This window comes from Somniosus microcephalus, chromosome 5 (assembly GCF_052327205.1).
Source record: "Somniosus microcephalus isolate GS21.2 chromosome 5, FLI_Smic_1.0, whole genome shotgun sequence".
NCBI classification, from domain to species: Eukaryota; Metazoa; Chordata; class Chondrichthyes; order Squaliformes; family Somniosidae; genus Somniosus; species Somniosus microcephalus.
Window position 1 is genome coordinate 11,942,255 of NC_140991.1, and position 16,393 is coordinate 11,958,647.

A 16,393-nucleotide genomic window follows, 5' to 3' on the forward strand; every position below is an offset into this window, starting at 1 on the left:
GTTGATTGATGGACATTTGCCAGTTTTCCTGTTTCATCCGGTGACGTTAATGCTTAGTTCCTTGAAATAAAAAGGCTGATTCTCGGGGGTGCTCCCACCGAGGAGTGGGCTCGCGGGGAGTTGGGTCCTCCAGGTTCTAGTTTTACACCATTAATTTGAACGGATGCGCAATCACGGGCTGCGGGCCCAATGTTTCTCAAACTGAGCTCCCCGTGAGCAGCGCTCCTGGCTGGGAGCTCCCCGTCGGAGGGTCAGCCCGAAAGTGTGGGGGGAGGGGAAAAAAAACAAACTCTTGAGGATATGATGCGGGGAAAGGATGGGCAGCCGGCTGTGATGATGGACATCCATTCAGAGTACTTGCTCCCGCACACACACTCTGACTAGCTTGACCTCCATAGCAGCTGCCAGCGACCCCACTTCTATTGGTCTTTGCAGACCGTTGTGCAACAACAACTTGCATTTATATAACGTAATCAAACAAAATTTTGACACCAAGCTGCATAAGGAGATATTAGGACAGGTCAAAGAGGTCGGTCTTAAGGAGCGTCTTGAAGGAGTTACAGAGGCGGAGAGGTTTAGGGAGGGAATTCCAGAGCTTAGGGCCGAGGCAGCTGAAATCACGGCCGCCAGTGGTGGAGCGATGGAAATCGGGGATGCACAAGAGGCCAGAATTGGGGGAGTGCAGAGATCTCAGAGGGTTGTAGGGCTGGAGGTGGTTACTGAGATAGGGAGGGATTTGAAAACGAGAATGAGAATTTTAAAATCATGTTGCCAGACCAGAAGCCAATGTAGTGGAGGGGCGATGGGTGAATGGGACTTGGTGCGAGTTAGCAGAGTTTTGGATGAGCTCAAGTAACAACCTCCCACTCGTGCATCGCGCACACAGTGGCTGCGTCAGCCCAGCTCCCCTGACTCCCACTTGTAAATTTGTGTAGGATTGACATGGAGGACTGGGAACACATAACCTGCATGAAAACCGTGTCACTGAGGAGCGAGGAGACGGTGTCGGGACTGAAAGGTTACATTGCCGTGGGGACGTGCCTGACACAGGGCGAGGAGGTTACGTGCAGGGGACGGGTGAGTGAGATGCTCAGCATTCGCATGGCTTGTAACGAATGATTGCACTGGTGTTAAAAATAGCAGCTGTTGGATTGTACTGCCAACACTGTCTAGACCTGTATGTAACATCAGTGTCACAGTCATGTATAGTTCAGATGAAAGAACTTTAAAAAAATAATGTTATGAAAATATTCTGAAATGTGTGGCTGCACAGTTGTGTAAAGCAGTGGTCCTCATCCTCTCTGTGTGGGGGTCTCCTGCAAATATTCTGGGAACCTCCTGCAGATATCGATATACTCCTGGGGATTCCTAGCAAGGGGCCTTTTCCTAACTTAAGACAGTGTCAGTTTGCATAACATGTATATATTTAAGTGCTAGTATCACTTGTGGCGTTGAACATAAATACTGTGGCTACAAGTGCAGGTCAGAGGCTGGATATTCTGCGGCGAGTGACTCACCTCCTGACTCCCCAAAGCCTTTCCACCATCTTCAAGGCACAAGTCAGGAGTGTGCTGGAATACTCTCCACTTGCCTGGATGAGTGCAGCTCCAACAACACTCAAGAAACTCAACATCATTCAGGACAAAGCAAACCCACTTGATTGGCACCCTATCCACCACCTTAAACATTCACTCCCTCCATCACTGGCACACCGTGGCTGCAGTGTGTACCATCTACAAGATGCACTGCAGCAACTCGCCAAGGCTTCTTCGGCAGCACCTCCCAAACCCGCGACCTCTACCACCTGGAAGGACAAGGGCAGCAGGTGCATGGGAACACCACCACCTCCAAGTTCCCCTCCAAGTCACACACCATCCTGACTTGGAAATACATCGCCGATCCCTCATCGTTGCTACGCCAAATCCTGGATCTCCCTTCTTAACAGCACTGTGCGAGCACCTTCACCACACGGACTGCAGCGGTTCAAGAAGGTGACTCACCGCCACCTTCTCAAGGGCAATTAGGGATGGGCAATAAATGCTGGCCTTGCCAGCGACGCCCACATTTCATACATTAAAAAAAGCAAGTCAGAGGATATGATTGGTCTCTTACCACTGTTGAGCCCGCAAAACACTCTTCTGATTTTGTGTCTCTTTGCCCTCTTTTCTGAGCACCTTGGTGTAAACGGATATGATATAATTGGGATTACGGAGACATGGCTCCAGGGTGACCAAGGCTGGGAATTCAACATCCAGGTGTATTCAATATTCAGAAAGGACAGGCAAAAAGGAAAAGGAGGTGGGGTAGCATTGCTGGTTAAAGAGGAGATTAACACAATAGTAAGGAAGGATATTAGCTCTGATGATGTGGAATCTGTATAGGCAGAGCTGAGAAATACCAAGGGGCAGAAAACGTTAGTTGGAGTTGTATACAGACCCTCAAACAGTAATGTTGTGGTTGGGGATGGCATTAAACGGAAAATTAGAGACGCGTGCAATAAGGGCACAGCAGTTATCGTGGGTGACTTTAATCTACATATAGATTGGGCTAACCAAATTAGTAACAATACTGTGGAGGAGGAATTCCTAGAGTGTATACAGGATGGTTTCCTGGACCAGTATGTCGAGGAACTAACTAGAGATCAGGCCATCTTAGACTGGGTATTATGTAACGAGAAAGGATTAATTAGCAATCTTGTACGAGGCCCCTTGGATCGGAGCGATTATAATATTATAGAATTCTTCATTAAGATGGAGAGTGAAGCAGGTGACTCAGAGACTAGGGTCCTGAATTTAAATAAAGGAAACTACGATGGTATGAGGCACGAGTTGGCTAGGATGGATTGGGGAACGTTACTTAAAGAGTTGACGGTGGATAGGCAATGGCAAACATTTAAAGATCGCATGGATGAACTACAGAATTTGTTCATCCCTGTTTGGCATAAAAATAAAACAAAAAAGGTGACTCAACCGTGGCTAACAAGGGAAATTAGGGATAGCATCAGATCCAAGGAGAGGACATATAATTTGGCCAGAAAAAGCAGCAAATCTGAGGATTGGGAGCAATTTAGGATTCAACAAAGGAGGACAAAGGGAATTAATTAAGAGGGGAAAAATAGAGTATGAGAGTAAGCTTCCAGGCAACATAATAACTGACTGTAAAAGCTTCTATAGATATGTGAAGAGAAAAAGATTGGTGAAGTCAAACGTAGGTCCCTTGCAGTCAGAATCAGGGGAATTTATAATGAGGAACAAAGAAATGGCAGACCAATTAAATACATTGGTTCTGTCTTCACAAAGGAGGACACAAATAACCTCCCAGAGATGTCGGGGAACATAGGGTCTAATGAGAGGGAGGAATTGAATGAAATCAGTATTTGTAGGGAAATTGACAGGATTGAAGGCCGATAAATCCCAGGGCCTGATAATCTACATCCTAGGGTACTTAAGGAAGTGGCCCTAGAAAAAGTAGATGCATTGCTGGTCATCTTCCAAAATTCTATAGACTCTGGAACAGTTCCCATGGATTGGAGGATAGCTAATGTAACCCAACTATTTTAAAAAGGTGGTAGAGAAAAAATGGGGAATTATAAGCCTGACATCAGTAGTGGGGAAAATGCTAGAGTCCATTATAAAAGATGTAATAGCAGAGCACTTGGAAAACAGTGACAGGATCGGACAAAGTCAGCATGAATTTACAAAAGGTAAATCACGCTTGACTAATCTACTGGAATTTTTTGAGGATATAACTGGTAGAATAGATAAGGGAGAACCAGTGGATGTGGTGTATTTGGACTTTCAGAAGGCTTTCGATAGGTCCCGCATAAGAGATTAGCTTGCAAAGTTAAAGCACATGGGATTTGGGGGTAAGGTACTGACTTGGATAGAGAACTGGTTGGCAGACAGGAAGCAAAGAGTTGGAATAAACGGGTCTTTTTCCGAGTGGCAGGCAGTGACTAGTGGGGTACCGCAGGGATCGGTGCTAGGACCCCAGCTATTCACAATATATATAAATGATCTAGGCGAGGGAACTAGATGTAATATCTCCAAGTTTGCAGACGACACAAAGCTGGGTGGGCGTGTGTGCTGTGAGGAGGATGCAGAGAAACTCAAGTATGATTTGGACAGGTTGGGTGATCGGGCAGATGCAGTATAATGTGGATAAATGCGAGGTTATCCACTTCGGTGGCAAAAACAGGAAGACAGATTATTATCTGAACGGCAATAGATTGGGAGAAGGGGAAGTGCAACGAGACCTGGGTGTCCTTGTGCACCAGTCGCTGAAGGTAAGCATGCAGGTGCAGCAGGCGGTTAAGAAGGCAAATGGTATGTTGGCCTTCGTAGCAAGAGGATTCGAGTACAAGAACAAGGATGTCTTGCTGTAGTTGTACAGGGCCTTGGTGAGACCACACCTTGAGTATTGTGTGCAGTTTTGGCCGTCTTATCTGAGGAAGGATGTTCTTGCCATGGAGGGAGTGCAGTGAAGATTCACCAGACTGAAACCTGGGATGGCAGGAATGACGTATGAGGAGAGATTGGGTCGATTAGGCTTGTATTCGCTGGAGTTTAGAAGAATGAGAGGGGATCTCATTGAAACTTATAAAATTCTAACAGGACTGGACAGACTAGATGCAGGAAGGATGTTCCCGATGGCGGGGGAGTCCAGAACCAGGGGTCACAGTCTAAGGATAAGGGGTAAGCCATTTAGAGTCATAGAGTCATAGAGTAATACAGCACGGATAGAGGCCCTTCGGCCCATCGTGTCCATGCCGGCCATCAAGCCCTGTCTAATCTAATCCCATATTCCAGCATTTGACCCGTAGCCTTGTATGCTATGGCATTTCAAATGCTCATCCAAATGCTTCTTAAATGTTGTGAGGGTTTCTGCCTCCACAACCCTTTCAGGCAGTGAGTTCCAGACTCCAACCACCCTCTGGGTGAAAAAGTTCTTTCTCAAATCCCCTCTAAACCTCCCGCCCTTTACCTTGAATCTATGCCCCCTAGTTATTGACCCCTCTACTAAGGGGAAAAGCTCCTCAGCATCCATCCTATCTATGCCCCTCACAATTTTGTACACCTCAATCATGTCCCCCCTCAGCCTCCTCTGCTCCAAGGAAAACAAACCCAATCTGCCCAGTCTCTCTTCATAGCTGAAGCGCTCCAGCCCTGGTAACATCCTGGTGAACCTCCTCTGCACCCTCTCTAACGCGATCACATCTTTCCTGTAGTGTGGCGACCAGAACTGCACACAGTATTCCAGCTGTGGCCTAACCAGTGTTTTATACAGCTCCATCATAACCTCCTTGCTCTTATATTCTATGCCTCGGCTAATGAAGGCAAGTATCCCATATGCCTTTTTTACCACCTTATCCACCTGTTCCGCCGCCTTCAGGGATCTGTGTACCTGCACACCCAGATCCCTCTGACCCTCCGTCTTGCCTAGGGTCTTTCCCTTCATTGTGTATTCCCTTGCCTTGTTAGACCCCCCAAAGTGCATCACCTCGCACTTTTCCGGGTTACATAGATACATAGATACATAGAAGATAGGAGCAGGAGTAGGCCATTCGGCCCTTCGTGCCTGCTCCGCCATTCGATGAGATCATGGCTGATCCTTTAATTCAGTATCCCGTCCCCGCCTTCTCTCCGTAACCCTTAACCCCTTTTGCCCGTAGAAATATATCTAATTCCCTCTTAAATATATTTAATGAGCTGGCGTACACTGCCCTCTGTGGCAATGAGTTCCACAGGTTCACCACTCTCTGAGTGAAGAAATTCCCCCTCATCTCTGTCCTAAATGGTTTAGCCCTTATCCTTAAATTATGTCCTCTAGTTCTGTTCTCACCCGCCAAGGGAAACATTCCTTCTGCATCCAGTCTGTCTAGACCTGTCAGAATTTTATACACTTCTATGAGGTCCCCTCTCAATCTTCTAAACTCCAGTGTGTACATCCCTAAACTACATAGTCTCTCCTCATAGGTCATTCCCGCCATTCCTGGTATCAGCCTGGTGAATCGCCGCTGCACCCCCTCCATGGCAAGAACATCCTTCCTCAGATGAGGCGACCAAAACTGTACACAGTACTCGAGGTGTGGTCTCACCAGTGCCCTGTACAGCTGCAGCAAGGTATCCCTGTTCCTGTATTCTAACCCTTTTGCTATGAAGGCCAGCATACCGTTTGCCTTCTTGACCGCCTGTTGCACCTGCATGCTCGCCTTCAGTGACTGGTGTACAAGAACACCCAGGTCTCTCTGTACTTCCCCCTCTCCCAATCTATTGCCATTTAAATAATAATTTGCCCTCCCGTTCCTGCACCCAAGGTGGATAACTTCGCACTTGTCCACATTATAGTGCATCTGCCATTTATCCGCCCAATCGCCCAGTCTGTCCAAATCGCTCTGGAGCTTCCTGGTCTCTTCCTCTGAGCCCACCCCCCCTCCTAGTTTAGTGTCGTCTGCAAATTTGGAAATGCTGCATCCGACTCCCTGATCCAGGTCATTAATGTAAATTGTGAACAGCTGGGGGCCCAGGACAGATCCCTGTGGTACCCCACTTGTTACTGCCTGCCATTCAGAAAATGAGCCGTTTATTCCAACTCTCTGTTTTCTATCTGACAGCCAGTTCCCTATCCACGCCAAAACTTTCCCCTTTATCCCATGAGCCTCAATTTTCCATGCTAATCTTTTATGTGGGACCTTATCGAAGGCCTTTTGGAAGTCCAGGTACACCACATCTACTGGCTCTCCCCCATCTATTCTACCAGTTACTCCCTCAAAAAATTCCAATAGATTAGTCAAGCACGATTTACCCTTTGTAAATCCATGTTGACTCTGTCCTATCCTGTCCCCATTTGCTAAGTGCTCCGCTATTTCATCCTTAATGATGGACTCCAGCATTTTGCCCACAACTGATGTAAGGCTTACAGGTCTGTAATTACCTGCTTTTTCCCTACCCCCCTTTTTGAATAGTGGGGTAACGTTAGCTACCCTCCAATCCATCGGCACTGTTCCCGAGTCTAATGAATTCTGAAAAATCATCCTTAGTGCATCCGCTATCTCTAGGGCCACCTCCTTCAGTACCCTAGGATGCATGTTATCAGGCCCTGGGGATTTGTCCACCTTCAATCCCTTTAGCTTCCTTAACACCATATCCTTAGAGATATTGATTTGCGTCAGTTCCTCCTTTGCCAATGTCCCTATTTTTCCCGATATCCCAGGGAGGTTTTTTGTGTCTTCCTTCGTAAAGACTGACCCAAAGTATGCATTTAGTTGATCTGCCATTTCCTTATTTCCCATTATATATTCCCCCGTATCTGACTGCAATGGACCAACTTTGGTTTTCACCAGTCTTTTCCTTTTGATATATTTATAAAAGCTTTTGGAGTTAGTTTTTATATTTTCCGCCAGCTTGTTTTCGTAAGCTATTTTGCCCCTCTTGATCATGCCCTTTGCCCTCCTTTGCTCTATCTTAAACTGTTCCCAATCTTCCGCTCTGGCGCTTTTTTTGGCTATTTTATACGCCCTATCTTTGGATTTTATGCTGTCTCTAATTTCCCCTGTTATCCACGGTTGAGTCACCTTTTTAGATTTCCTTTTATGCCAGATTGGTATAAACAATTTTTGCAATTTTGTCATTCTATCTTTAAATGTTTGCCATTGTTTATCTACCTCCAGTCCTCCCAGGAACGTTGTCCAATCAGACCTACTCAGTTCCCGTCTCATGGCATCATAATTCCCCTTGTTTAAATTCAGGACCTTAGTCTCTGAGTCAATTTCTTCGCTCTCCATTTCGAGTGAGAAATCGATCATGTTATGATCGCTCTGACCCAAGGGTCCCCGTACAACAAGATTACTGATTAGTCCCTTCTCATTGCACAGTACCCAGTCCAATATAGCCTGTTCCCGAGTTGGTTCCTCGACATATTGATCCAGATAACCATCCCTTAAACACTCAAGGAATTCCTCCTCCTCATTATTTTTACTGATTAGGCTAGTCCAATCTATATGTAAGTTAAAGTCACCTATGATGACAGCTGTGCTCTTATTGCACGCTTCTCTAATTTCCCTCGTGATGCCCTCCCTAACCTCTATTTTACTATTTGGAGGCCTATATACCACTCCTATTAATGTTTTTCGCCCCTCGCTATTTCTTAGCTCCACCCATATAGATTCTGTATTAACTGAGTTAATATCCTTCTTTTCAATTGCATTTATCCCCTCTTTTACTAGCAATGCTACCCCTCCTCCCTTTCTTTTTTGTCGATCCTTCCTAAATACTGAATACCCCTGTATGTTAAGCTCCCAGCCCTGCTCACCCTGCAACCATGTTTCCGTAATCCCAATTAGATCATAATTATTAACCTCTATTTCCACAGCTAATTCATCTACCTTGTTCCTGATGCTTCTCGCATTAAGGTATAAAACCCTCAGGCTTTTTTTATGCTCACATTTTTTATGAATTAGTTTGGCCCTTTGTTTTTTGTTCCTCACCCTTTTACCATTTATTTCTGTCTGCCTTTCACTTTCCTCTATTTCACTACATAGGTTTCTAGCCCCCTGCCATACTAGTTTAAATGCTCCCGAACTGCTTTATCAAAAATTACCCCGAGAACATCAGTTCCATCTCTGCACAGGTGTAGACCGTCCCTTTTGTATAGGTCACACCTACCACAAAACTGGTTCCAATGCCTCAAAAATTTAAAACCCTCCCTCTTACACCACTGCTCAAGCCACGTATTTAGCCTAACTATCCTGTTCTCTGTACTCTTACTAGCACGTGGCACTGGTAGTAATCCAGAGATTACTACCTTCGAGGTCCTACTTTTTAGCTTGGCTCCTAACTCCCTAAATTCTACTTGTAGGACCTCTTCCCTTTTTTTAGCTACGTCGTTGGTACCAACATGTATCACGACAACTGGCTGTTCCCCCTCCCCCTCCAGAATGTTCTGCACCCGCGCCGAGACATCCTTGACCCTTGCACCAGGGAGGCAACATACCATCCTGGAGTCTCGGTCGCGACCACAGAAACCCCTATCTATTCCCCTTACAATCGAATCCCCTATTACTATAGCCCTGCCACTCTTTTTCCCTCCCTTCTTTGCAACAGAGCCAGTCATGGTGCCATGAGCCTGGCTGCTGGTGCCTTCCCCCGATGCGTCACCCCCCCCGACAACAGTACCTAAGACGGTGAACCTGTTGCTAAGGGAGACAACCCCAGGGGATTTCTGCACTACCTTCCTGCCCTTGCTCTGCCTTTTGGTCACCCATGTACTGTCTACGCTGGCCTAGCCACTGTTCCGCCCATCTGACCAACCCATCTATATCGTTCTGCAGACTGAGGCTACCCTCCTCGCTATTTACCACCCTACCAATTTTAGTATCATCCGCGAATTTACTGATCATACCCTTTACATTCATATCCAAGTCATTTAGGACAGAGATGAGGAGGAAATTCTTCACCCAGAGAGTGGTGAACCTGTGGAATTCTCTGCCACAGAAGGCAGTTGAGGCCAATTCATTAAATATATTCAAGAAGGAGTTGGATATATTTCTTAAGGCTAAAGGGATCAAGGGATATTGGGGAGAAAGCAGGTACAGGGTACTGAATTTGGATGATCAGCCATGATCTCAATGAATGGCGGAGCAGGCTCGAGGGGCCGAATGGCCTACTCCTGCTCCTATCTTCTATGTTTCTATGTTCTTTTTTCTTTCGAGTGGGAGGTGGTGGGCGGTGCAGCCAATGACTGCGGATCAGATTTTTTGTTGGAAGGTGCAGGCAAAATACAGCTTGTAGGAATCATCAGTATCCTTCACATCCCCTCAGCGCACCTCATCCTTCTTACTTCACCCCTTAACCTCTCACTCCGTTGCCTCCCTCTCTTTGCATGACCTCCCAATGACTTGTATCCACCAAAATGCCTCGCTGCCCTGTTGTCCTTCCTCTGAATCACCCTTCTGTTGCCTGTGCTCCCCTTCACTCTCCACTTCTATCCCTCACTCTCCCCTTCGCCTCATTGCCCCCTCTACCTCCTGCCCCATCACCTCAACCTGACCCTCCATTTCCTTAGGTCCTCTCCCCCGCTTCCATCACTTACTCTCTCATACCCTATCTCCCCCAGCCCACGAGCCTAAATTCAAACCTTCATCCCGAGCCCCTTAACGCTTTTGAACCACCAGGCTGATCAGAAAGCCCATCTGCCTTCCCCCCCAACCCCACCAAGCAGCCTGATGTCTAAGCCAGATATACATAGTATCAAACTGGTAAAGCAGCAGTTTGTTTCTTGAAGCGCTTATAATGCTATCTTCTGTTCCTGTCCTCCTTGTAAATGCTGCGAGGGATGTTTCTGCATGGTTTTTGATCAGCCGGGTGTGTAACGTGCACAGAAACCCAGCGCCTTGCCAAGGAGTCGCCAAACCAAGCTGCAGAGAAATACGCACAAGGAGAGTTTCTGTTTGCCCAATGTGGAGTCCGCACCCTTCACTTATTGTCTAAATCATACGAATTAGGAGCAGGAGTCGGCCCCTCGAGCCTGCTCCGCCATTCAATAAGATCATGGCTGATCTGATTACTCCACATTCCCGCCTACCCCTGATAACTTTTCACCCCCTTGCTTACCAAGAATCTTTCTACCTCTGCCTTAAAAATACTCAGACTCTGCTTCCACCGCCCTCTGAGGAAGAGAGTTCCAAAGACTCACGACCCTTTGTGAGAAAAAAAATTCTCCTCATCTCTGTCTTAAATGGGCGACCCCTTATTTTCAAACAGTGACCCCTAGTTCTAGATTCTCCCACAAGAGGAAACATCCTCTCCACATCCACCCTGTCCAGACCCCTCAGGATATATCTTATAAATCCAGAAGGTTCGTTACAGGTTGACAGGAGCCAAGGCTTGGGTTCCCCCAAATGTGTGAGAGTTTAATCAGCCAAAGGTGTGTCCCTTTCCAGCCGTAACTACCCTCCTCCTTAGGCTGGCTTGCAGGGTTATCGTTTTAGATTTTAAAATGGAATAGCCTCCATTTTACTCAGCTTCAAAAATACACCTTAGTTAGAGGGCAAAATGTCCATGGTTGTTGACGTAAGAAAACTACTAGGCACTTGGTCTAAGCGTTAAACAAAGCTTTAATCAACTGTTTTACAACATGGAGGTCTAGTTGTGTCCTTCACTAGTTCCTGTTAAGAATGTCCTGCGCAAGCTGGGCCCGTGCCCGAGTATTTATACTCTCCCTGGACAGCGCCACCCGCAGGCTGCTCAGTTGATTCATGTCAGTTGTCACATCAGCACCTTCAGGAGAAGAGAGAATGGGGAATTAAGTTTATAAAAAATAAACTATGGAGTTAATGGCAGAGTGTTGATGTTAGGTTGTGCGTTTGCTCCAATGATTTCCTCTATTTTGACTGTCATTTGGAGACGAACAAAAGAAAGAACAACAGAAAACGCTGGAAAAACTCAGCAGGCCAGGGCAGCATCCGTGGAGAGAGAAACAGAGTTAACGTTTCAGGTCGATGACCTTTCGTCAGAAGTGGGGGAAAAACAGGAAAGTTCTGATGAAAGGTCAACTCTTGTTTCTCTCTCCACGGATGCTGCCTGGCCTGCTGAGTTTTTCCAGTGTTTTCATAGAGTCATAGAGTTCTACAGCACAGAAAGAGGCCCTTCGGCCCATCGTATCTGCGCCGCCCATCCATCCCTGTCCAGTCTAATCCCATTTTCCAGCATTTGGTCCATAGCCTTGTATGCAATGGCATTTCAAGTGCTCATCCAAATGCTTCTTGAATGTTGTGAGGGTTCCTGCCTCTACCACCCTTTCAGGCATTGAGTTCCACATTCCAACCACCCTCTGGGTGAAGAAGTTCCTCCTCAAATCCCCTCTAAATCTCCTGCCCCTTACCCTGAATCTATGCCCCCTTGTTATTGACCCCCCTACTAAGGGGAAAAGTTCCTCTTTATCTACCCTATCTATGCCCCTCATCATTTTGTACACCTCAATCAGGTCCCCCCTCAGCCTTCTTTGCTCCAAGGAAAACAACCCCAGCCTGTCCAGCCTCTCTTCATAGCTGAGGCGCTCCAGCCCAGGTAACATCCTGGTGAATCTTCTCTGCACACTCTCCAAAGCAATCACATCCTTCCTATAGTGAGGCGACCAGAACTGCACACAGTACTCCAGCTGTGGCCTCACCAGCGTTTTGTACAGCTCCATCATAACCTCCCTGCTCTTATATTCTATGCCTCGGCTAATGAAGGCCTTTTTAACCACCTTATCTACCTGTTCCGCTGCCTTCAGGGATCTATGTACATGTACACCAAGGTCCCTCTGACCCTCTGTACTTCCTAGGGTCCTACCACTCATTGTGTATTCCCTTGCCTTATTTGTCCGTCCAAAATGCATCACCTCGCACTTTTCAGGGTTAAATTCCATTTGCCACTTTTCCGCCCATCTGACCAACCCGTTTATATCGTCCTGTAGCCTGAGGCTTTCCTCCTCGCAATTTACCACCCCACCAATTTTCGTGTCGTCTGCGAACTTACTGATCATACCTTTTACATTCTCATCCAAATCATTTATGTAGATCACAAACAACAAGGGACCCAGCACCGATCCCTGAGGTACCCCACTGGACACAGGCTTCCAGTCACAAAAGCAACCTTCGACCATCACCCTCTGCCTCCTGCCACTCAGCCAGTTTAGGATCCAACACGCCAAGGCACCCTGGATCCCATGGGCTCTTACCTTCTTGACCAGTCTCCTATGCGGGACTTTGTCAAAAGCTTTACTGAAGTCCATGTAAACCACATCCACAGCATTTCCCTCATCCACCCCCCCGAAAAATTCAATCAGATTTGTCAGACATGATTTACCCTTGACAAAGCCATGCTGACTATCCCCGATTAATCCTTGCCTCTCCAAGTGGAGACTAATTTTGTCCCTCAGAATTTTTTCCAATAATTTCCCTACCACAGATGTTAGGCTCACTGGCCTGTAATTCCCTGGTTTATCCCTGCTACCCTTCTTGAATAATGGTACTACGTTAGCTGTTCTCCAGTCCTCTGGTACATCCCCTGTGGCCAGAGAGGTTCTGAAAATTTGTGTCAGAGCCCCTGCAATCTCCTCCTTTGCCTCCCACAGCAGCCTGGGATACATCTCGTCCGGGCCTGGGGATTTATCCACTTTTTGGCCTGCTAAAACCGCTAGCACCTCCTCCCTCTCGATGCTAATATGTTCAAGTATGTCACAGTCCCCTTGCCCGATTTCTATGCCTGCATCGTCTTTCTCCATAGTGAACACAGATGCAAAAAATTCATTTAAAACCCCGCCTACCTCATCTGGCTCTACACACAGATTGCCACTTTGGTCCCTAATGGGCCCTACCCTTTCCCTGGTTATCCTCTTGCCCTTAATATACTTATAAAACATCTTAGGATATTCCTTTATTTTGCTCGCCAGTGTTATTTCATGGCCCCTCCTAATTTCTTTTTTAAGTACGCCCCTGCACTTTTTATACTCCTCTAGGGCTTCTTCGGTCTTTAGTCTTTTGTAACTGCCAAAAGCCCCCCTTTTATTCCTAATGCATTTTTGTATATCCCTTGTCATCCAAGGTTCCCTTTGCTTGTTGGTCCCACCCTTGACCTTTACAGGAACATGTTGGCGTTGTACTCTCTCTATTTCCCTTCTGAAAGTCTCCCACTGTTTTGATGTGGATTTTCCTATAAGTAGCTGCTCCCAGTCCACTTTGGCCAGATCCTGCCTTATCATATTAAAATTGGCCTTCCCCCAATTTAGAACCCTTATTTCCGGGCCGTCTTTGTCCTTTTCCATGACCACCTTAAATCTCACCGAATTATGGTCACTGTCACCAAAATGCTCTCCTACTGACACTTCCACCACTTGCCCGGCTACATTCCCTAGAATTAGGTCCAGTACCGCCCCCTCTCTTGTAGGACTTTCTACATGTTGGCTCAAAAAGCTCTCCTGGATGCACTTTAAGAATTCTGCACCCTCTAAGCCTTTCACACTCTGACTATCCCAATTTATATTGGGGAAGTTGAAATCCCCCACTATTATTACCCTATTATTTTCGCACTTTTCTGAGATTTGCCTACATATCTGTTCCTCTATCTCCCCCTGACTGTTTGGGGGCCTATAGTACACTTCCAGCAAAGTGCTTGCCCCCTTTTTGTTTTTAAGTTCTACCCATATGGCCTCATTAGAGGAACCCGCTAATATATCATCCCTCCTTACAGCAGTAATTGACTCCTTAATTAATATTGCAACACCCCCTCCCCTTTTACACCCCCCTCTGTCTCGCCTGAAGATTCTATACCCCGGAATATTGAGCTGCCAGTCCTGACCCTCCCTCAACCATGTCTCCGTGATAGCAACAATATCGTACTCCCATGTGTTCAACAACAACTTCAGTTCATCCACCTTATTTGCAAGACTCCTTGCATTAAAATAAATGCCTTCCAGCCCTGCCATATTCTCTTTTGCCTTCACATATTTGCTCTGCCTTCCCAGCTGACTTGTTTTTCCCTCTGTATTTGGCTGTAAATCACCCCCTACTATAGCTCCACTCTGTACCCCATCCCCCTGCCAAGTTATTTTCTGCTGTTATTTCGGATTTCCAGCATCCGCAGTATTTTGCTATTGTAAAAGACAGACTTGCCTTTCTATGGCATCTTTCATGACCTCAGGATGTCTCAAAGCGCTGTTACAGCCAATGAAGGAGGGGGAAAGGTCGCACGCCCCTTGAGACATCTGCCAATACAGTGAAGCCAAAATAAAAGAACGGTTCTTTATTATTTTTGTTCTTTCTCTCCAGATTCTGATCCTCGATGTGATTGAAGTTGTGCCTGAACCTGGCCAGCCCCTGACCAAGAACAAATTCAAAGTGCTGTACGAGAAGGAGCAGAAGGGCCCGGTGACGGCGCTGTGTAACTGCAACGGTTACCTCGTCTCGGCCATCGGACAGAAGGTACCCGCAGCTCCCCCCCCTCCCCCCCGGCGCCGTGCAATGAAACGTCAGCACATTTCCTATTTCGTGTCTTGTAAACACCAGCATGTTGTCCGTTATCAGTGCTTTACTCACCTACCTATCCCAGAGGCTCATGCGGCAAAACATGGAGATTATCAGCACAGGAGGAGAGGATAAATTTAAGTCTCTCGTGGGCTGATTTCACACAACTCCATTTTCCTACTTTCTTCCCACACGAATCCCATTTTCCTGCTTTTTCCCCACACCCTTTTTCATTTGTTTTAATGGCGGTCCAGTACCTTTTAAATGCTGCAATCAATTTAGCATCAGTCACACTTCTGGTGAAGCATTCCACATTCCCGTAACCCGTTGGGCAAAAAAGTCTCTTCTAATCTCCCCCTGTGCTTACTTGGCGCTTATCTCGAGATCGTGACTTCTTGCCTTCGACTTGTATTCCAATTGAAAGAACCCATCACTCCGCATCACCGTCTCAGTCGATGAAAGAATCTGAACCCAGAGTGAAGCTCTTGCCCTGCCCTGTGCCACCCCGGTGACTCTGCTGGTGCCCCCCCCCCCCTCAAGCTGGGAGCCCACGCTGCAAGTAGATTACAAGAAGGTGGTAAAATTTGGAAGCATTAATCCTTTGGATCCTCTCTGGCCAATACCTCAGTGCGAACTCTGTGACTTGCCACTGTGCTCCCAACCACCACCAACAATACCAGCTATTTTAATCATTCTCCTCAGCTCAGTCACACTTGTCACAAGACACTGTCACTTGTCTTGGTTTATATGATCTTTTGACATTACTGTTAATTTGCTTAACCTTGCCTCGGTTGCTAGTTAGGAGGTTGTTATTGCTGCAGTACTTGCATTCTGTATGCAGTAGGACGTTGGGCTTTTTCCTCAGTTGTTAGCATTTGTGCCTCTGAATGAGATGGTCGCGGGTTCAAGTCTCCGGAGTGGACTTAATCTAGTCTGACACTTCAGTGCAGTACTGAGGGGGTGCTGCATTGTCTGATGTGCCATCTTTTGGATGAGATGTTAAACTGAGGCCCCGTCTGCCCTCTTGGGTGGATGTAACAAATCTCATGACACTATTTTGACGATGAGCAGTGGAGTTCTCCCAGTGTCCCGACCCAACATTTATCACTCAAGCAACATCAATAAAAAAAATTTTACCTGGTTATTTATCTCGTTGCTGTTTGTTGGAGCTTGCTGTGCGCAATTTGGCTGCTGCGTTCCCTACATTTCAACAGTGACTACACTTCAAAAAGTAAATCACTGATTAATGCGCTTTGGGACGTCCTGAAGACGTGAAAGGCGCTATAGAAATGAAAGTCCTTTCTATTTTTGTTTCATTTAAAATTCCAGAATTGGAAAGACTTGAGAGAGAATTGTGAGTATTTTTCCTTCTGGATCTTCTGCCCACTA

The 16,393-nt window shown here is 46.6% G+C and overlaps 1 protein-coding gene across 2 annotated transcripts in view; it reads left to right on the forward strand.

Moving 5' to 3' along the window:
- Nucleotides 1–16,393, forward strand: part of cpsf1 (cleavage and polyadenylation specific factor 1) — a 104,083-nt gene that overhangs the window by 77,746 nt on the left and 9,944 nt on the right. For both annotated transcript variants that reach the window (XM_085987322.1, XM_085987323.1), the window contains 2 exons: nt 936–1,077; nt 14,810–14,962. In XM_085987322.1, coding sequence (XP_085843448.1) covers nt 936–1,077; nt 14,810–14,962 — 295 coding nt within the window. The remainder of the gene's footprint in view (nt 1–935; nt 1,078–14,809; nt 14,963–16,393) is intronic.